The sequence below is a fragment of the Passer montanus genome, unplaced genomic scaffold (assembly GCF_014805655.1).
Source record: "Passer montanus isolate IOZ18808 unplaced genomic scaffold, ASM1480565v1 scaffold18, whole genome shotgun sequence".
Classification (NCBI taxonomy): Eukaryota; Metazoa; Chordata; class Aves; order Passeriformes; family Passeridae; genus Passer; species Passer montanus.
The window spans coordinates 9,806,922-9,828,827 of NW_024365381.1; the positions used below are offsets into that span (position 1 = coordinate 9,806,922).

Genomic DNA, 21,906 nt, shown 5'->3' on the forward strand with positions numbered 1-21,906 from the left:
TGACAGTCACGAGTGGCATCTCAAAACACAAGGCTTTGCCTGGGACTGAGCACTCAGCCTAGCCACAGTGGTGGCTGTTGTCCCCAGGCACAAGAAAAACTCTCTGTGCTCCCGAGGTCAACCCAGTATGTGAGACTAGAGGCATACTGTGTGAAACATTAAAAAAAAACAAACCAAACCAAACCAAAAACCAACAAAAACAACAGCAACAAATAAAAAATAGAAAAAAACAAACCAAAAAACCAAACAACAAATCCCGAACAAATAAATAAAAAAATTCACCACCATTTATGCTTTGCATTCTGTGCAGCTACAGCAGGGCAGGTCTAGAGCCAGCATGCATCTCTCTACATCTCTGTTTCTGTCAGTGGGCATCTCTGCCTGCCGCTGCTCAGTGCCTGCAAACAGCTGGTATGTGCCCATTTGTTGCACTGACATCTGTCCACAGCCACCTCCTTCAGCTGGAGAAGCTCAACTCCTGTTCATAAATAATTGCCCAAGCAGCTGCTGGCAGGCCTGGGGAAAAGAACTCAGGAAGGTCACAGAGCAAATGCAGAGCCTTCTGCAGAGCACAGATGTGTCGTGTCCCATGTCTGAGCTGTATGGTCTCCTCCAGGCCCTTACTGGGGCATAACTCCCCCACTGTCAGGGGGAACATGCTGAAGTCTCCCACTCCTTGTACAAAATACAGAGACAGGATGGGATGACCATCGCTGTGCCTGGTAGTGCCATGGGAAAAGGGCCCTGGCCCATGCCATCCCCTGGCTGAGGAGCAGGGGCTGTTTCTTTGTTTTCCTTCTCATCACCTGAATTGCCATTGGTTCAGATCAGTTTGAGCTCCTCTGTGGCTTTGTGTCACTGTCCCTTCCTTTCAAAGCACTGCTCAGGGAAGCTGCTGGGGCTGGGGCTGGCCAGGCAGTGGGCAGGATCTGGCAGGGCCTTATGGTGGGGTGGGGCAGTGGGCACTGGGGAGACCAGCCTGCAGACTCCTGCCTGCTGCCTGTGTCCTGGGCAGGAGCCCACAAGCCCAAGCCTTTCTGAGGCAGAAGAAATGGTGATTCTTGCTGCTGGGTTCCAAGCCAGTGCTGCTCAGCAGCTCAGCCCAGCTCTCCGGCTGTCAGAAGCACTGGGGATTAAATACACCATCATGTGTAAATCCAGTGTTTAAACAAATAATTCTCTCAGAATAACAGGCAGGCTTTTCCACATGAAGCAAAGCTGACACCTGACTCTTCACCTGACTTCTCCCAGGAGAATATTTTAATGAGGCCCACAGCTGTAATATCACACAGAGAACATTAACAATGCTAATTACCTAAAGTTTAGCCCATGAATACTCAAACAATCATACCTTGGAGACAAATTGTTGTTTTGGCCCAAACGAGGCAGCAATGGCTTGCACCGACGGCTTGCAAAGTGAATCAAGGCTTGTGAGAGCAGCAGAGACAGCATTAGGCACAGAGACCTGGCAAGGCAGCCTCCACAGCAGGGCTGGTAAATGAAACAGGTGCCTGGACAGAAGGCAATCTGAGATTGCAGAGAGAAATTGCTTTCAGGTGGCCAAATCCCTCCTGAGGAAGCACAAAAGGTGTTGATAGGTCTCTCAGCATCATCCCATAAAGGATCTGCGCAGAGAAAAGGAGGAGAATATTGAAGGAATTCTTTGCCAGGCAGCTGTGCCTGGCACCAACTGAGCCTTGCACTGTGCTAGGAGAAGCCAGAAGTCTACACAGATATGTCATGTGTGAGCAAGGCCTTGCCTGGAGGGGATGCAGGGCCTTTGCTTTGTGCCGTAGGCCACCGCGGAGTGGCCGGGCCTGCGAGGGTGAGCGCTGTGCCCGAGCAGCGCCGGGCTCTGCCCCGCTGCCAGAGCTCTGTCTGCAGCACCTGAGTGCAGCACTGTGTGCTCTGCCCCGCTGCACAGAGCTCCGCTGCCGCCCCAGCCTTCAGCTCCCCGTCACAAACGCTGCAGGGCAATGCACAACAAGGGCCATCGTGCAGCAGAAAAGGAGGCTCAGTCCACCCAGGTGTCTCTCAGAGGGAGATGGGAATTTTGAGCAGTCTGTGTTGCTCAGCTCTAATTGAGCACAAAAACATCCCATGGCAGGCAATAGCCCATTAGCAACACTGCATGCTGAGGGGCCTTTTAATTATTTTTGTGTTCCCAGAGGACTACAGAGTGCTCTTCGTAAGCATGGCGTGGGAATGCCAATTAGGTGGCCTCCAGCCCTGCTAGACAGGGTCTGGTCACATCACCTTGCGTCACAGGCTGAACCCTGCCCTCCATTTTCTCCCCAAGTCTGCCGTTCTCTGCCATGAAATATTTATTAAAGGGAACTGCTGCCTGTCGCAAATGGTGAGTCTCCTGTCTCCTTGCCAAGGTCAGGCTGCTGGGGAGGTACCTTTGCTCTCCAAAACATCTCTGAGACTGATGGGTCTTTCTTCCATTCAGCACAGCCAGCCAGCCTTGGGAAGGATGGCTTTCAGTTCCTATGGATTCGAATTTCCCAAGAATAAGATGGGCATGTAAACAAATCACTAAAGCAGAGGCTGCACAACAGTGAGCTATTGTGGTATCAGAATAGATAGATGCACTAGGGCATTGCAGGAGCACGTAGTAAAAAGGCACTGAATCGATTTCTGCTGTGATGAAGAGCCACCTTTAGTCTTTGCAATCACTGTGTTGTATCTTCTTAGGAAGCTTCTACACTTAGAGGTGAAATCCTGGTCCCACAGAAGTGGATGGGAAGTTCACCCTCTTCTGGTGTGCTGCTTGCATCCACCTGGAGTTTAGGTGTAGTTTGCTGAATTTTGGTTTATTGTTTCATGTGGCTTTTGTACCAGAAAAATGGCAAAGCCTTCAACCACAAGCTGTTTGATTATCTTTATCAACTGTAGTGAATGAAATAAGCAGGCACAGCTTAACTCCCTCAAGGAACTGTGGTTGAAGTGTCAAATAGATTTTCTCCCCCTATGAATAGACACTAAGGGGGTAGGAAAATAAATCAGAGATGAGGGATAAACTCTATTAAAATAAGATGCGAGAATCAAAGTATGGGATTGGATGTGGAGATAACCTTCTGTAATAATGATCTCTAGGAAGTTTGGGGGCCACAAATAAGAGGACCAAGGTGCATATAGAGCCCCTACCCCACAGCTGGGCTGTGCCTACTCAGCTGCAGGGAGCCAGATGCTTCAGCATGGCTGGGGCTGGAAGTGCAGCTTGTTCTCTGTGGCAGCTGGTTCCTGGCAAACCTGCAAACCTGTCTCTCTTTTGCCATCACTCTTGACAGCCAGTGAGTCCCAGCACACCGGTTCTCTCCTTGCATGGCAGCTCTCCCAGAGTGCCACTTCTTTCTGCCTGTGCCTCTTCTGGCTCTTTGGATGTGTTCTGGGCTGTGGGGATGGGAGGGTCTGCGCATGGAGAAGCTGCAAACACTACCTAGCACAGGACCACACCACAGATTTATGCAGAGACTTAATGATGTTTTTCTGTTTTGTCTTTTTTTTTCCTCCCTTCCTAGTTATTCCTAACATTGTACTTGCTTTTTTGACACCTGCTCAGCCTTGACCTGTCATTTTCTCAAAATTAGCAACAATGCTGAGATCATTTTCCCGTGCAGTGATGGGTGATTTAGAGCCCCTCATTATGCATGTATAATTAGGGTTGTTTGCCCCCCCCAGAAGCATTACTGTGCATTTATCGACAGTAGATTTCATCTGTCATTTTACAACCCAGTTCCTCATTATCATGAAAAACTTCTGCAGCTCTTCACAGTCAACTCTTGTTTTGACTGCCCAGAACAGTTTTTCATTCTCAGGAAACTTCTCACCTCAGTTTTCTTCTTCTTTTCCAAATCACTTCTAAAAATATTTAAAAATACATGTCCATCTTAGATCTTTGAGTAATTTTCCTCCTGTGTGAAAACATATTATTTATTTACACCTTTTGCTCTACTATTACAAATACTTTGTGTCTTTTATTGCAATCACTCCACTGGCAATCACATTGTTATTCAATAGCATTGCATTGGAAAAAGTGGGGACAGACATTATAGAAATAAAAGAACCAGTCCCATTTTTAGGACTTAGCAGACAAGGTATATTTGTTTTGATCTTTTATTTTAATTATCTTGTACATTCCCATAATCAGTAAATTTCATCTCTCACTGTATGCTGTGTAATATATCTTTTTTTTTTTTTTAAATGTATCCATTTCAAAGTTCATTATGCCATTCCAGAGACTAGTGCTGATAAAATCCTCATCTGGATTCAAGATATTGGCAGAAAGACTAACTTCTTAAGTCTCTGGCACCAAGGTAACATCTTGTCATCAATCCACAGGAAACCAGATTTCATTAGTTCCCTTGGTAATGGAATTAATTGTTTGCTCTGGCATTGAGCACCTGAACATGGCTTTGGGCAGCAGGAAAACCAGAGGCATTTTAGTGCTATTCCTCTGCTGTGTTTCACTTGATTTTTGTCTCAGGATTATGAGATGCCAGGGATGTAAAACAGCTACCAGGAAGACAACAGCTGCCAGAAACAGAGCCTTCTGGTTTGTACTTTGAGCTGCGCATACTGTGTAGAGTTAAAAAAATAGTGCTTAGAATAATTTAAAGCAGAAATCTGTTACGTTCCTTCAAAATTACCCGTGCTTGGTTTAATAGATGCTGGATTAATTGCGTGCTGTCTGAGAGCTTTTGTTCCCCTCCGGAGTGGCTGTGGTCTGTGCCACAGAGGTGAATGCTACTCTACTGTATGGCAAATTTGACATTGAAGGGCTCTTTGTAGAAATAAGACTGCCATTCTCTCCCATTGTCCCTTTGATTAAACAGTGCCAGCAAAAGAGACAGTTTTGATGGTTGTTTTCATATTATGGGCATCTGGCTACTAAGAGCTGGGCTGAGATCACCAAATCACAAGCTGCTTTAGAGATGTCTGTTTATGCACGCTGATCCCACAGTGATGTGATCCAGGAAAGTATTTGGATATGCACATTGAGAGGGGCCAGGGGGCAGGGAGTAGAGAGAAACAGTTTCTGGGGTGTGTGGTGAGGACCATTTGTTGCCTGTGTGTGCTGCTGTTTTCCAACACAACTCTGCTGGTACTTAAACCCACCACTTTCCAGTGCCCCTGAAATAACCCTTGATTGGGGATGTTTTTCCTTCACTTTCACATGAACTTGTGAAAGGCTTCCAGTGATCTCTGAGGGACTTCATGATAAAAATAAAGGAAATGTAATATACTACACGTGGACTCGTTCATTAACTGCTCCCCGTTTAAAACCTCTTTTGCAGATACTCACTGTGTGAATCAGCACTCGCGATGGCTCAGCCATCCCTCAGACGCTTCAGCCTTGGTCGTAGGGACTCCGTAGGATTAGAATGTCTTCTGGACTAGGTTGCTGGCACCTTCTGTTTGCTGAATAAACTTTAATGCACAAAGTTCTTCCCAAAATTTAAACCATCTCTTTTGGTTAATACCAAAGCAAACAGGGAAGATCTTGGGAAGAGGGCACTCCCATCTCTTTCCACTCATATATTATCCAAACAGATACAAAGGCTGCAGAAGCATTTTTCCTTGAACTTTTAATTGAAGTGCTTTAATATAAAAAAAAACCAGTACATACAAGTTCTAAACTCCTGTTTTCTGCAGTTGTTTACACGTTTTCTAAGTTGCAACAGAATATTAGCTATGTAGGTAGTCAACACTGCTAACAAACTACAGTACAAGTTACTAATAACAGTACAAGATGCTTGGAATACATTCTTGCAAATGTGTATGAATACCAAAGAAATCCTGTGAAGCTGAGAGGCTTCCAACACCATTTTCCTCTCCTCTCAAACCTCGGTAGGATTTCACTCACAGGTTTCCTAACCACCAAAACACAGAAGGGCCGATCCTTGGCTGGTGCAAGCTGTGGTGGCTCCATTGGCATCTGCAGAGCAGTGTGAGCTGCCATGATTCACTCTGTGCTCAACAGACACCTTCTGGCAGGGTGAAACACCATGCAGGTTTCCATGCATGACAAACTGATGGGCCTTCTTGGTCAGTGCTGGCTTAGCACATTTACTGTTTTTTTCTGAGGGTTTCTGATCTCTGTCTCCAAGAAGCAATCAGATCAGGATGACTGCAGAACAGTCAGGAACACCCCAGATTCTCATACTGCTCTAGGTAAAGCTGGGCAAATTTCCCTTAAAAAAAGCCAAGGTTTGAAGCCACCCCATCATCTCTCCTCCCCCACAGAAGGCTGGCAAAGCTATCAAGCACTTAATAAAACTGAATGTGAGTTAAGAAGAGCAAAGATCCTCCACACAAGCCATGTTAAAACAAATCTCTACATACAAACATTGTAACAATACAGTCACTTCAGAGTTCCAAAGAAAGGGTCACACTTTACAAAAGAGGAAGAGGGGGGGAAAAGTAACACAGGAAGCTGTCCTTACAATTATGTACTGGTTCCCAAACCTGTGACCTTAATCTGTGGCCGCCAAAAGTAAACAAATACCAAGCAAGACAGTGTACACTCCAATGAGGCCTCACAGGGCGTAGCAACAGGCAACCCGGAGGCAGTGTACAAAGCTGAAAAGGAATTTGAAAGAAAGACTGGCATTTTCCCCTATTCTGGTACATGTGCATAACCAAAGACACAGTGACAAACACATTACAGAAATGGGTCTTTCCAGCCTTTGAGCCCACCTACTTGTCACCCAGGATTGGTCACAGAAGAGTTTTTCCTCTGAAATGAGAGTGGTATGTGGGGTTTTCTTCAGGCAGGAGCCCTTACTTTTTTCCCCTCACTCAGTTGTTTGGGCTTGTCTCTGTACCTGCTATGTGACTAATAGGACATTTGGGTTCATCTGAGACTGCTGGGTTTTTCTTACAGGCATTGATACAAAACCTCATGGTCCTGAAGACCAACATTTCAATGGCATGCTTCAGTAAGCACCCAGAACTCCTCGAGGCTATTCACCAACTGGCATTGCATCATTTTAGTGGGAAGCTAAGGAAGCTGGCAAACCCATGACTAGGTTAGCATTTCAATTCATCAGCACATTATGGAAAGACTGAGTACCAATGTCTCCAGTTCAGAGTACAGACACAAAATTAAACTTCACCTCTGCTGCAAAGAGGACAAAAGGCTATTTAGAGGATACAGAAGTTGGCATATTGTGGAAAATGTGGTGGTGGCTCACAGTAAGAATTCTTCTGCTGTATTGCCTTTTTAGTGACTTTGATTTTCTATTCGTGTTAATTTGTAAGTGCAGTTTTCTCCAACCATATTTTCTTGACACCACAGTTATTGCATTACAAAAGCCACTACAATGCAATCACTCAACATACACATACATGTTGTATAGATAGGGGTATGTACAGCCAGAAAGTGGGACAGCTTCCAACCCACAATTTGTTGTTTCCATAAGAGCAGGAAGATCCCAGTTAGGTGAGACAGAAGTAATCTAGAGCATCCTCTAATGTTGAAAAGAAGGCTGTGAGTATATAAGCAGATAGAAACCTCAAAACCCAAACAAGAATTAATGCTAGTGGAACATCTCCTGCTTTGTAGCTAACTCAGTTGCTCTAAAATGGTTCTCACCTCAAATAATTTTAAGATGCAGAATGTGCAGTAAGTGCAAAGAAAGAGGTGTTCTCCCCTGTGAGTGCAGGGAGTGGATGTGCTTTCTCAGTATTGCCTAGAGGTTACCCAGTACACCTGCTCTTCCCTAGCCCACTGTCTTTGTAACAAGAAGTCTCTTGCTTCAGTGCCTAACTGGTAAGGCTAGACTATTTAATTACAAACAAACTTCAAGGTTAATGTATTAGAAAACACTGGAAACAGATACCCTGATTCTTTTAAAACAATAATGCATTGTACACTTAGTGCTCCTCTGAATCCTTTTTCCACAGAGCAAAGCATCACAATGGCTAACTTTCCATAGTTCTGAGCTGGCACAGCCAGTTCTAAGAGTTAAAACCTTCAGAGTCTCTGCTTCCCTGCCAAGAATGCTCCCTGCCCCCCAGAGAAAACAGTTCATTCTGAATATTTCTGTTATGTAGATACTTCTGCTCTGGGATCCACAGCAGATCATCAAATGCTCTTATGCTGGTCAGTCATCAGGAGCACTTTTTGACCACTTTCTGTATTTCTTAAACTATGCACAATAAAAATACAACTACATACAATAAATTTGAAGGATTCTTTATCCCTTAGCCAAATGTATTTATTAGACTGGGAAAGAGCACAGGAAGGTACTCAGCTCCTCCAGAGGTCTCAGAAATTAAATCAGGAGCTTCCGAAACTGTAGGATGTTTTTTCATCTTTATGCTGAGCCAAGCTTTAGCACACGACTATTGTGCATGTCACTGGCCTTGCACTGACAAGGCCTTACACAAAAAATGTGATGAAACTTGCAGATTTCATCACTGCAACACTGAGCATCACCCCAGGTAAATGACGTTCTAAGCTTTAGCACACAACTATTGTGCATGTCACTGGCCTTGCACCGACAAGGCCTTACACGAAAAAATGTGATGAAACTTTCAGATTTCATCACTGCAACACTGAGCATCACCCCAGGTAAATGACGTTCCAAAGACCAAAAGAGCCCTTAGGTACATTTGTCTAACAACCTCATCTTCAGACTACCCTGGACCTTCAATGACCCATCTAAAAGCCCTTCAGTTTTTTTGCAGAGGGCTTCCAGAACACAATCTGTCAACAGGAGGCAAGCCAGAGAAATGGGTGAAGCCATGGCTGGACACAGTCTATGGTTCTACCGTCTTTGACAACAAGAAGTAGGATGGGAAGAGTCCAACTGGTCCCCAAAGCTCAAAGCTAGACATTGTTTAAAATACCTTTTCATTTCCAAAATGAGGAGATGCAATAGAAAATTCAGTAAGGTACCTCAAATAAAGGCCCTCAAGTTACTTTTTGAAGCCATTTTAAATGATAAACCAGTGCCAGACAAAGGAATAAACCCCTCAAGTCAGAACCCAGTTCTTGGATGTTTTGCTCTCAGACTGAATTGTTCTTAAACGGGGGAGTAACCTAAGAGCCTTTATGGTCTATTTTAAATGAGAGGATATTTTTCATTTAAGTGTCTGTAACACAATAATTTGAAAATAATTGAGGAAACCATGCAATCACAGATGATCTGTGTTCAGTGTGCTCTGTTGAAGCTGCTGTGACTCTACTGCATTAAGGAAAGACATACATTATTCTGTAGCAATTGTCCATGACACTGAGGCTTACAGCATAAATATTGCAATGCCTCATCCAGATTCTGTATGACACACCAAGTTTTATTGCAGTAATGTCTCATAATAGATGAAGGTGCTGCAGGGTCCTGTTTGGCCAATTGCTATAGGACCCCGGAGTGCATTTCATAAGCAGAGAATATCTCCCATGGGAAGGGAGTTAAGATGAGGACTAGATGCCAGGAGAAGCAGCTAAAAGCTTCACGTTCCTAAGGAAAATATTTTCTGTGCCTCACACCCCCATCTTCTCCCAGTCCCTCCATTAAATGGGAGGTTCGTTTCCTTGCTTGCAGATAGTGCTGGATGCAAGATAATGGAGCATGGCCCTGCCACGCACAGCAGAATGCCTCTAAATCAAGAAGCCAGTGTTCTTTGCCAATGTGACAGATTGAAAAATGCTTCTGGTACTTCCATGAGTGGGTTACTAAGCAACACTTTGGCTTCCAGGGAGTAGCCCTGCTGGATGTGATCTCATGCACGGGCAGCCTGACCACATCCCCAGCTGGAGCACTGGGGAAGGAGGGTGTGTGTGCCAGCAGCAAGGCTGCATGGCTTTGCTGGGCTGCAACATAGGTTCCTTTTGGATGAGCTGTAATCACAAAGGAAAATTATCCCAGAGATGCCCATGGGCCTACTCATGAGATGGCTAAAAAGCAAAGACATACTGTCAGGACATACTGTTGGGAGAGAAGTAAAGCTTGGAAGTAAAGCTTGAAACACCTGTGGTGTATCCTGGGTGGCTGTCTCAGGGCAAATGATGCTGAAGACGACTGACTCCAGGGAGAGGTGCTAAAAATGAGAGGGGCTGGAAAAGATTTTCATGTGAAGAGACAGAGAGATCAAAAATACCAGAACAGATTAGAAATCAGTAAGAGAGGGGAGGATGGAGCTGGCTGAAGTGAGGTCTCATACAGGTGAGGAAGATAACATGTTGCTGTCCACAGTTTTCTGATTTAGCAGTGAGGAGTTGTTTACAGAAAATCAGAAGGCAGTATACTGAAAACTGATGAAACAAGCTCAAACTCCATGAAGTCAGAGAGAAATTTGCCCTGTTTGCTGACTGTTCCATCATTATATTTTGCTGAGATTTCTCACTTTCCTTTGGAGCTTGTGACATGGCATCACTGGAGCCAGGTTGAGCCAGAACAGGGCATAAACAGGCCAGACTTAGAGACAGAAATAACTGTTTTCTTGCATGTGTTGAGTGTGCTAAACTATTAAGCAGCCACAAACCTTTTCATAAAAACTAAAGTCCAAGACTTAAATTTGGCATCTTTAAGGATACCAGGCCAAACACAAAGTCAGTGGATGAATGTTACTAAGAGCAGCTGAGAATCAGTCCCACATTTTAGAGCACTGGTTCTCTTTTATGTGTTGATAAGTCAAGCTCCAAATACAATTCAGATTAAGTTGTAAGGGATAATGTTTTGCCATATTTTTTTAGAGTTCTGACACATCTTTCCGAAACAAGTAGGATTTTCTCTTTCCTTCTTTTTCAGTAATACTTACTATAGGACTCTAGATCTATTCCAAATCAGTGAGCAATGTTTACAGTAAATAATATTAGGGTGATACACAAATTCATATGTGTATGTATAAAACTTAAAATCTCCTAATTAAAAATTAATACCATAGCATCACACAGCAAGGCTGTGTCTCTATTCATAGATCATTACTGCATTTTAAAAGTGAACTTACAAGATGATGACAAAACAGCTTTTATGTGGGAGAAGTGCTATGATGTCACAGATTCATTCTCCTTCTATTGTGCTTTAGAATAATGGGGACAATGTTGTCTCAAATCAAATAAAGGAAGAACAGCAAAGATTGTAACTCAATCATCCTCACCCTCAATTTTAATTGTTGTGTTTTTCTTTTCAATCACTTCTAGTGGGAAAAAAAAGTGTATACCAATGGCACATTCAACCTGAAGTGGCAGACGAAGAAAAGGTGCTCCAATAAATTAGCATGTACACAAGCTTCTGGTTCTTAGAAGATCTGACTGAGTTGCACAGATTACAATTTACTTAATACTCTTGAGTTTCTCTTTACATCTGCAGTTCAATGAAATACATTATTTCCAGGCCTAAGCCCATCACTTCTGACCCAGGCTGCAGCACTGGAAGGAAGTCTAATAAACAGGTAAAACTGTTGATTTCTGCTGCAGCAGAGGAAATGGAAAGCCAACAAGGTAAAGTTGAGATATCTCTCACTTTTTAAAAAGAATATTTTATGACTGAAAAGTCTTTATGAACTGCTGTATGGCCCTGATGCTGAGTTGAGATTAAATAAGCACACAAGCTTGATTCTCTGCAGTGATCAAAGGTTTGTTGAACACTTCTAAGGGAAAGATAAAAGCTGATGGTTTGATTGGGACCTGTCTATTTTTGAATTGTTCTAAACCTTTCAAATCAGTTTTACTATACACTGTCTCTGAAATACTCTAAGAAAATGAGAATGAACAAGGAAAGATATTCTGTAATGAAGTTCAAAGGAGATGACACTTGGAAATTCTTCATGCACAGCCTTCCCAAAAGTATGCAGGGGCACATCTCTAGTGTTGCACTCCAGGAGAGCTATAAAGGAAGAGTAGGTTAGATATAACATTCATGTCTTGTCCTTTGTTTTTCAGCAGATACTTCCTTTTTCACTGCTGCTCACAAATTCTGCAGTGGGAGTACATTGTGAGCATCCAAATGTGGTGCTGTGTCCAGCAGAAGCATATGCTGGGGCTGGAAACAGATCTGTGCTCCATCAGAGTTCATGGGCAGCAGGGGGTTTGGCCTTCCAAGCAGAAGATCTTGAGAAATGGAAGACCTTATCTTGTAGGCACAAGGATCCCTGATGAGAATTAGCAGTTCCAAAGTCTTATATGGTAATAGCAGGAGGAGTCCTATCCCAGTGGACAAAATGCTGAACTGTGCCTTCTCATCCAGAGGGGAGCCATGGCAGCACTGAGACCACTACAGAAAGGAATGCTCTCCCAGCCAACGCATTCAATCATTCAAGACATGGAAAGGAGATGAAATGAATGTGTCATCCTTATCAGTCTTTCCAAATACAAAGAATGAAACCTGCCCTTCTCTCTCCCTAGCTCCTGAAAGTGGGAAGAGATGAAATATTTCCTGAGTCACCATGGAGGTGAAACCTATAGTTTGTTACAATGAACTGAATCAGATGGATAACTAGATTGACAGGAGTCTTAAAGAAAATATCAATACCTGAAAAATCAGCAATTTTCAGGTATGAAGAGTTTTATTTTTAACTACATGCACACAAAGCAAAGTAAGCTGATCTGAAAATAGTAGTTTTCTCATTTCAAAACATCAGTAACAACATATATTCTAAATGCACTAATGTAATGACACTTTACATTTTCACCCAACATGGCAGAAATACACAACAAATATTAATAAACTGTTGGCTCGATTCCCCAGCTGCTAAATGCCTGGCATTCTCACTGGCATACAATAAAAGGGTAAAACCTAAAATCCCTTCTGTCCCCTGGAGGCACTTGCTTTTCTTTCCCTTCCCCTTTCCCCTCAGTTAAGTGCTTCAATGCACAGTGGTGGAGGGATGTTCAAACACCCCAGCAGTGCAGCTGGAGAGACAGGAGAGTGATGCACCTCTCCTCCAGCCTGTGCTAAGGCTTGGCCATCAGGACAGCAGAACTGTGCTTGCACAGCCTGCAGCCTTGCCTCCTTCCAGACAGCCACTGACCCCAGGGGCCGAGGACACTGCCTGGGAGTGTCAGTCACTCTCACCCTTGCCTGCAGAGCAGTGAGACCTTGTGCCCCAGGCAGCACTGCCAGAGACAGAGCTGGGACAGTGCCAGCACTCTGCAAACTGCTCCCAGGAGCAGGGACATGATGCTTTGGCCCCAGACGATGGCACGGGCACTGGTACGATAGGGACATTGCCTGAGCCTGCAAAGCCAGGAGAACAAGATGGGGGTGGGCTGCACTTGTAAATCAGTCCCCTTCAAACCACAGACACCCTTCTCCTCTCCCTGCCCCTCCAGCAAACCTGAGTTTATCTATGTAAACCAGACCAGGTTTGGTGCCTGCCCTGAAAAGTCATTTAACTACTGCTGTGGCTGGAGGTCATTGTTAGTAATTGTCTCACCACCAAAGATGGATTTGGCTGCCTGCCAGCCACAATTCCTGCCCTCTTTTAACAGAGGAGAAGCACAGCTACAGCAACTAAACTTTTTTGTTCCTTCTGCAGGGTCTTGGATCTTTTGCATCCAAACTCCTGCCATGTCACATGTTCCTATCTCCCAGGCAGTGTCATGGGCCTGCGGCTGGCAGAAATAAATGGTGCAAGGAACAGCCCAGAAGATCTGTCTCTTCTTGCTCTGCCACAGCCTGGGAGTGCAGCACTGTGGTAAATAGCAGCACTTAGGGCTTGCACACTGTTTGTAGGCTCCAAGGGCTTTGCAGGAGCAGCTAAGAATTGCCATCCTGCCTTTTCTCCAGAAGCGAGGCACAGATTTGAGCACCTGCCCATGACAGTGCCACAATCCTTGTTGTAAGTGGAAATAAGCCTCATGCTTCATAACTCCCCATAGGTGGGGTGTGGGGAATGCCCCACTCCCAGGCTGGCTCAGAGCCCATCTGAGTGCCCCTGTGATGGGCAGCTGGGCACAGCCCCAGCACTGTGGGACTGGCTGTCCCCATCTGGGGCAGCAGCTGGGAATGGAGCTCCAGCTTTGGCCCTCAGTCCCTGAGCATCCCTGCCAGTTTGGCTGGGGGCTCCTTCTGCAGACACCCCTTACTGGGGGGCTGGGGCAGCACCCCCTGCTCCTGCCCGGCAGCCGTGGTCACCCTGCTCAGCTGCTCGCTCCCCTCCTCCTGTCATGCAAAAGTGGGAGATGGTAAGATCATAATGAACCCAGAACTGCTTAGAGAAGGGCCTTCTTGACCTGTCTGCCTGCTCCTCTCCACAGAACTTCTTTTCCCAAAATTATAGAGCTGGCCAACTGTTAAAATGTCAGATGACCTCCTTGTGATCATCCCACAGCCTCCCATAACAACATTGAAAAGATAATCTATATTTTACTCACATCCTCCATAAGATCTACATTTTCTTCCCTCACAGACTGGTGCCAGATTTTTTTCCAATGTAAATTATATTAACTTTAAAATTCAAATATTGAAGTGATTTTTTTTCTAAAAAGATTGAAACAACAATTTTCAACTCTTTTGATTGTTATTCTTTAGTTTTTGTATGAAATAATTTGCCAGATTAGACTTCGATATACGAATAATTATGGTTCTCTCTCAAAAGCACATTTTTAAAAAATAAATTCATTCCACACGTAAAAATCATGCCCTGCTCTACCTGGAATTTTTTTGCCCACAATGCACACTATCCCTCTAGCAGTGACAAGCTTAATTAATATTCCTTTCTACTCCCATGCACTCCTCACCTCCCAGATGACCCCTGTCAAAACACATGCTGTAGGTGTAAAGAAAATGCTACAGCCCCACAACACTGCATGGTGCAGGAGAATCTTCCTTTGGGGCAGAACTGACTAAGCTCCTTCTAAAGAGAGATGAAAAATCATGATTTCAAAGTTATTTAGAATAACATTTGCTTCAAAAGAACACACTTAATGGTGGCTTTCTTAGCTCAAGAGCTGGTCTGAGGTACGTTTACAGAATGTAAACTCTGCACTGTAAACATGATGCAACAACACAGCTATGGAAGCACAGTTTGGGGGCAGATTAGGACCCATCTCATGTTTCTCAAAGGTATTGCCTTTTCCAAGCTATGTGGGAGGCTCTGTGCTGGCAACATGAGTTCACTTCCTCAGTGGTACCACTTGGATGCCCCTGTTCAGTGGTCATTTCTCCACCCCTCTGGTTTCTCAGTCTGCCCCTGCAGGTGCTGCCCTCCCCAGCCGGTCTTCCCACCATGGACAGAAAACTGGGCAGAGCAGCACACAAATGGGATGGAGGGAGAGCCAGAGGCAAGCCATGGTTTCACACAATACAGTCTGAATTGTTCAGTCTCTGGAACAGCCCGAGGTAGCCAATACCAAAGTAGATGCCATTGTGGGCATGAAGGAGGTAATGTGCAATTTACTGCATCAGTAAAGATGATTTTCTCTAACTGACCTTTTTTAGGTTATCCAAAAGGAGTTAAAAGTAGAAGGATCACGTGCATATGTTTAACTAACATATTTTAAGGCCATTATGCAGACACACTTGTATTTCAATACATCCTCTCCCACAGTAAACATCTGTTTTTATAATAAGGCCAGGAAGAACAATTACATCATCCAGCCTGACTTCCTTTATAGCACAAACCTTTTTCAGTCAGACATTCCTGTGATTAAATAAGATTGTGTTTAATTAAAATACATCTAGGAATCTGTCCGTTCTTGATTTGAAGTCTTTGAGGCATGCAGGATCTACCATCTCCTGGTAGTTTGTCCTGATTTGTGCTAAAATATTAATTGCCTTGCCTACACAGAAGAGTTTTGAAAAACACTAGAGTTTGTTCACCCCAGGGACTGCCAACAAACTTGCATGTCCTGCCATAGCAAGAGAGAGAGCAGCACACTGAGCCAGAGCCCTCACACTGTTCAGTGGCCAGACCAGATCAGTGCAGGATTTGCCTGACAGCAGATGGTGTTGCCCCAGTCACACATCCCAGCAGTCATGCAGGAGGACTGTCCCCATTGGGCAGCAGGTGACAGGGAGTCAGTTATCTGACTTTCTAAACTCCTCTTCCTCACCCCCATGGTAGTGCCACAACCTCTCCACATCTCAGCAAAGCTGGTGCATTTTTCACCTGGGAGGTCAGTCAGTAATTCTAAAGTGTACCAACACAGATTGCTCTGAATGCATGCTAAAAATGTCACTGAGAGGTCCATTCCAGCCCCTTGTCTTGGACCCAGCTAGTGAAGAAGGGAGGCTGTAGCTGGAGGAAGTTCTCCACACAGGAGAGCTTGTATCTAATCTGCTGCCAAAGTTACCTGGAGCTGCCTGGCTACACAGCACAAAGCTGGAGAGATGAAACACAGCTGGTCCACTGTGGGCAAGCACCCTGTCACACTGATCTCAGATGGCAAACAATGCTTTGGCATTGAAGATCTAGCAATCTGTCCTTCTGTCATACCTCATTAGTGATGAAACCTCAGCAAGGCCACAGAGGAGTGTTTCTGAACATGAAAGATATTGTTGGCTGCAGAATGGTTGTGGGAAGAAAAAACAGCTCTGGATCAAAACCACAAAATAGGAAAGCAGGTGTGCACAGACAGCACAGCTCCTTTAGCAATGTCTCTGTCAAGGGGATGGAGACCAGAAATTCTGCACCAGCTGGTTCCACCAACCAGGCTACCTGAGACTCACATGATGAGCTACCAGTGTCTGCTAAACACACAGGCCAAAACAACATGCATGTCCTCTCTGTTTAGGAAAGCCGACATTACACTTGGAGGAGTAGGACAATGGAAACATCAGGACACTGGAAGGCAATGGTGACTTTTATGATGGAAGTCTCCAGGTCCTGGTAGCTGAGGACCAGCCCAAACACTAACCCACATCTGCTGATCCCACCAGCAGCACCACCACAGAAGTTTCCTGCAGCACACAACTTCTCATTTCCAGTCACTCTTCCCAAAACACCCATTTTCTGTAAGAGAGTCCAGTGGTGTCTCTGGTGAATACACTCTTGCCCTCCTGGCCACAACAGCAACAGGATTTTGTATCAGACTGAACCATGTGATGGTCCCAAAATGCCAGATCAGCAGGGTTCAGCCACACCAACAATGGGTGTAAATGCTCATGCAGATCAGCTGTGTCCTCCAAGTGCTCCCCAGGGCCAGGGCAGCTCCAGACTGGGAGGAAGATGCTTTATTTTATATTTGCTCAAGGGTCTTGTCCCAACAGGTATCAGACACCTGCTGCAAGTGCACAGGCTTCCACTTTGCTCTCTCCAGACTTGATGCTCAAATTTCTTTGTGTTCTCAGCTCATTGAAGGGCTGTCACATGGAAAGCACAAGCTATTGAATGAATTTTACAGGGAGCCAGCGCAGCTGCTCCAGGAGAGATTTGGTCCAATACAATTAGGATAAATACTTTCTACTTTTTTTTTCCTAACAGCTTAAAATACTCCTGCTGCAGCCTGAGAAGAGGCTGCAACATCAGGTGGGAGAATCCAGAAGCTGACACAGCTACTTTTGATGTGTAAGCTGAACAAAAGGGGAAGAAACTATCTAAATAATGAGAAAAAGTGCACTAGGTCAGTATAGCTCATCCTAACTAAGTGTAATTAGCAGGAGAAGGAAGAAAAAATAGCTCACCAATATTGTTTCACAATGTCTTTCAAGTGTTTGGGGACATTTCAATTTGCAGAAGCATTTCAACCAATATAAACATGCCAAATATAATCTTCAGTATCCTTACCTACTTGTACCAGCAACATGAGTCACATGCTGCTCTCATAAATTTATATTATAAACCCACTTAAATCTATGCATAGAAAGTGATATACATCATGCCCAAAAAATGGTTATTCTGGGCTACTTGGCAGTTCAAAGAGTGGTAGGTTTTTAACCTTAAAGATGTATTTTTTAGAAAATATTTTATGTACTCATTCTCCTAGTAATCTCTTAAATTATTCAAAGAGATTCAACTGCAATAATTTTTTTTTCAATGTATGGTCTCACTTAAAATTTCTTCATGTCACATGTAAAGCTTTGTTTAAATAAAGTAGAACTATTCCTATTTAAATTTTTTAATAATTATGAAAATGCTTCTTTTCGTGTTAGGTTCAGCAAGTGATCCTTTTCTTTAGAGGTGGGGAAGGTTTTTAGACAAATTGTCATTGGCCAAAGATGCAGTTGTAGAGAATGTGGGGGAAAAATATTGGGAAATTTAGTTAGATCTTGATAATTACTTTGACAAAAAACAGTAACACTTTGGAAATGCTGAAAGCCTGGATTAGGCAATGCCCAGAAAATGCAGCTTTCAGCTGCAGAAAATTTTAGTTTAGAAATTTCAAAAAATTAATCAAAGTGCTTCATTTGACCTTAAGCCAAAATTGTTCCTTTTTGCAACTTACAAAAGATTGCTTGGAAAGCTGACAATTTTTTGCTTTCTATGATCAACTTAAGATGAGAATTTTTCTTTTGTCCAATTTTCTGAGCTAAACAGAAAGTCAGTTGCATATACATAAGACTTTTCACTCAGAATTTTCTGAACAAAGAGAAATTATGTGTCTGGAAGGTACTGCTGGCATTGCAGTGGGACAGCATGCCTGAATACACTGAATACCGAAGGCATTTCTAAGCATCAAGTGTGTACATAACAGCACTGCACTTCCTTACACTTAAAACAGATTCCTAATCATCTGCCAAATCAGGGCATTTGATTCAATGGAGAAAGTGTCACCCCAAAAAGTTTTGATCAATGCTTCTCTTAGTGACAATGTGCTGTTCATGAACTGGGAAGTATTGAACTAAACACAACTCTCAGAGCACCCCTCTTAAGCACCCATGCATCTACAGAGTGGTTGCAGTAGAGATTTCCAGTCAAGCCTTTGAAGAGAAACACCTGGTGCTGCTCCCAGCTGAAGTACTCACCAATAATTCCTTGGGAAATATCTTACTACTTTTTCATTAAAAACAAAAGACTAAACAGAAAGCACAAGGCCACACAAAATTGACTTCTCCGTGTTGGTACAACAACCCTCCCCCTTCCATGATGCATGTGAGCCTGTTAATGGCAAGCAGCAACCATGCACAGCAGTGAAGAGATTTCATCCAGATCACTGGGAAAGTACACAGTCCTAGCAGAGCCCAGGAGGTCTGGCATTAGTGACAGTGGATACCACAGATACCTCTTCCTGTATTTGAGTGTCCGTTCGTTTGGATGTGGGTCGTGTCTTTGTGTTCTGGGTGGGAATTTTGTGCTGGTATGGCAACACCAGGAGCAAGGTGTTTCTTGACTGCTGGAGCTCCTCAGGCCTGGTAGCCAAAAGCTGACGCTCTCTCTCTGAGCAGCTCCTGGCACAAATGACAACTCCAGCTCCCTGCAAATGAAGAAATCCTTCTTATAGGAATGACATGAAATCCAGGTACTCAGAGTTTACGTCAAGATTGGCTTGAATAGAATATGAGATATTCCTAATATTGGAATTGCCTGTATTTTTGTGAAGCAGACTCTGCTGCCCTTGCTTTTGTGTCCATAGGCTTTCTACATGAGCTGCAATGCTGCTGGGGTGTGCATTGCAATGAGGTGTTTTATATTTTCACACTTCCAACAAACCACTTCCCAGTGGAACAGAAACCTTTAGATAATTATTAGCTGCATTTCAAGATTTTTCCCCTCCTGATTTAGCTTACTTTTTACCAAAGTTACAAACATTAGCTCCTGAATGCATGATTAATTTGTAATTATTATTGTCCTGCCCCTCATGTAAACCACAGTCACTCGCACTCACAAGACTCCTTCTCCAATTCTACTGTTCTGAGGATTTTAGTCAGAGAACCTCTAGTGGTAAGAGACTGGTTCCTCTGCTCCACAGCTGAAGTTGGACAAACTCCAACCAGTCATAGTATAGTCCACTTGAACCCCCTGCAGAGGTCATAACTGCATGCCAAATGTAATACAGACCACAAAACACTCACCCTGCCTAAACAGAAACATATCATAGAGCAAGGAAGGTAATTCCCTTTAATCCAGTCTCCTGCTAACAGGCTCTCAGATGTTCCAGAGAGGACCTCCCTGTCTAGGTTTTCTCTCCAGGACTTTGACTTCTTAAGAAGTCCAAAGTCACATTTCACAGGTGCTCAATCCAGTTGACTAAATTGAGGTGACCAGTGACATGTGGGACATCCACAGGTACCCATGAGCCATAAAAGAACCATTTCTGGAAGAGGAGGAGACCAGGCAAGACTGAAATAGGATACCACAGATCACATCTATTAATTTTGTTTCTTTCCAGTGCTACCTCCCTTTGCTTCGCAACTGTTTCTTTAACCCTGCATGGTTCAAAACACCTTTCTGAAATTCTTCCCTTCTCCACAAAGACTTTATTGTGATTTTCAAAGCAGACTTCAGTCATATGTTACCTTCTGGGGGCTCAAAGACTGGTGGATTCAAGCAATACATGTGATAGCCACGGTCACAGTCATCACAGAAGAGCAGCTGGTCCTGAGGCAGGTTTGTTGGAGAGACAGTAGGGAAACAGGGAGAGAAGGAGAGGAAAAGAGAGAAAAATATGTAAATTAGTCTCTTGCCAAGATGAAAACTTAAGTAGGATAACCAGCAAAGTTCAGCTGGGAATGCAGAGCTGCAACAACAGAGACTAAGAGACTGCTGGGAATGTAAAGGCTACAAACATCACTTTTGTTCATCCATGATTAGCCACCATATTCCTGAGAGGCTGCAGAAAGCCTCTCTCAGCATAAGACAGCTCAGTTTCTAAGTAGAAAATCACTATGAGAAGTGGAGGAGTTCCAGTCCTAGATGGCCTCATGACGCAGGAGTAAAAGCTGTTATGCTGGGGATATGCTCTTCTGAGAGAAGAGGAGAGGCTTTGCTGGGCTCCAGTGTCACCATGTGCTGATCTCATTTCTTCAGAGGAAGCCTTTGACTTAGACAGTTTTCCAAAACTCAGCTGAGTAAATTTGTTGTGAAACAGATGGAAGTTACATGACCCCACCATGTGGTCTGCAATTCTTTCATATATTTGGGGTGAAAAAAGCTGCTCTGAAGTATCCTGTGATTCCTAAGCTCCCTGGGTTCAGATTTTTTTTATGCTAAGCAAAAACAAAATCTCAGGCTTAAAATTTATTCTGCTGTAGGGAATATAGTGTTAGCTAATCACCTCCAAAGTTCTCCAGCCACTGTCAATTTTCCAAGGTTCTCACAGGCCGCCAAGGACCCTTAGCATTCAGATTTTAACTGCAAACCCCAGAGGGAGGACATTGCTCAGCTGCAGGTTCTGGAAATCACTGGAGTTGATGATTAGGTGAGGCTTAGCCATCCCACTTCAAATGGTTTCATGTTTCCCAAGTCTTGTAATTAAGTTTAAAAAAATCATACCAAGAAAGTAAAGAAAATCAGGGACAGAAGGCGCATACTTGCCTCTCTTGGGTTATCATGTATTCACATCTACTTCTATCATGCTGAAAGCTCCCTGCAACAGGAATTCATGGCCCCCAGCTAATTTCTATTGAACAAGTACACAAACCACAAGTATCAGCATCTTAAGTGGCCCTATATGATACCCCTGGTAATTTCAGCAGAGACCAGTGGCTGAATGGGGACACTGGGGAGAATCTCTGTGCTCAGGGATGGCTCCTCCTTGGAGATGCACAGAAGCAGAAGTAAAAGAATGGACCCACACCAGTGCCACATGCTGCTCAAGGGTGGGCACAGCAGCAGCTTGCAGTGATGCTTATTTGCATGAAAAGGTAAATGGACTCACATCGTTCTCTGAGGTCCCACAAAGGCTGCAGGATTTGCACTCAATGCATTGCCACTGATAGGTTTTAACAGCCTCAGTCATGTTTGTGGTGAACTGCAGGCAGGTCGGGTGTCCTGAGGAAGATCGGAAACAACGGTCATTGTTAAGGCTCACTTATTGCTTGTTAATTAACCAGTATTAAATTTGGGAACAAAACA

At 44.0% G+C, this 21,906-nt stretch overlaps 1 protein-coding gene across 4 annotated transcripts in view; it reads right to left on the reverse strand.

Moving 5' to 3' along the window:
* Window positions 1-12,338: 12,338 nt before the first annotated feature.
* The window catches only part of DPF3 (double PHD fingers 3), a 160,405-nt gene continuing 150,837 nt past the window's right edge, over window positions 12,339-21,906 (reverse strand). For 2 of the 4 annotated variants that reach the window (XM_039704997.1, XM_039704996.1), the window contains 3 exons: window positions 21,710-21,822; window positions 20,349-20,430; window positions 16,721-19,306 (listed from right to left, as the gene is read on the reverse strand). In XM_039704997.1, the coding sequence (XP_039560931.1) occupies window positions 19,236-19,306; window positions 20,349-20,430; window positions 21,710-21,822 (266 nt within the window). In that variant the 3' untranslated portion in view covers window positions 16,721-19,235. Of the gene's footprint in view, window positions 12,359-16,720; window positions 19,307-20,348; window positions 20,431-21,709; window positions 21,823-21,906 lie in introns of those variants that run through there. The other 2 variants (XR_005627061.1, XR_005627063.1) reach the window with 2 other exon arrangements.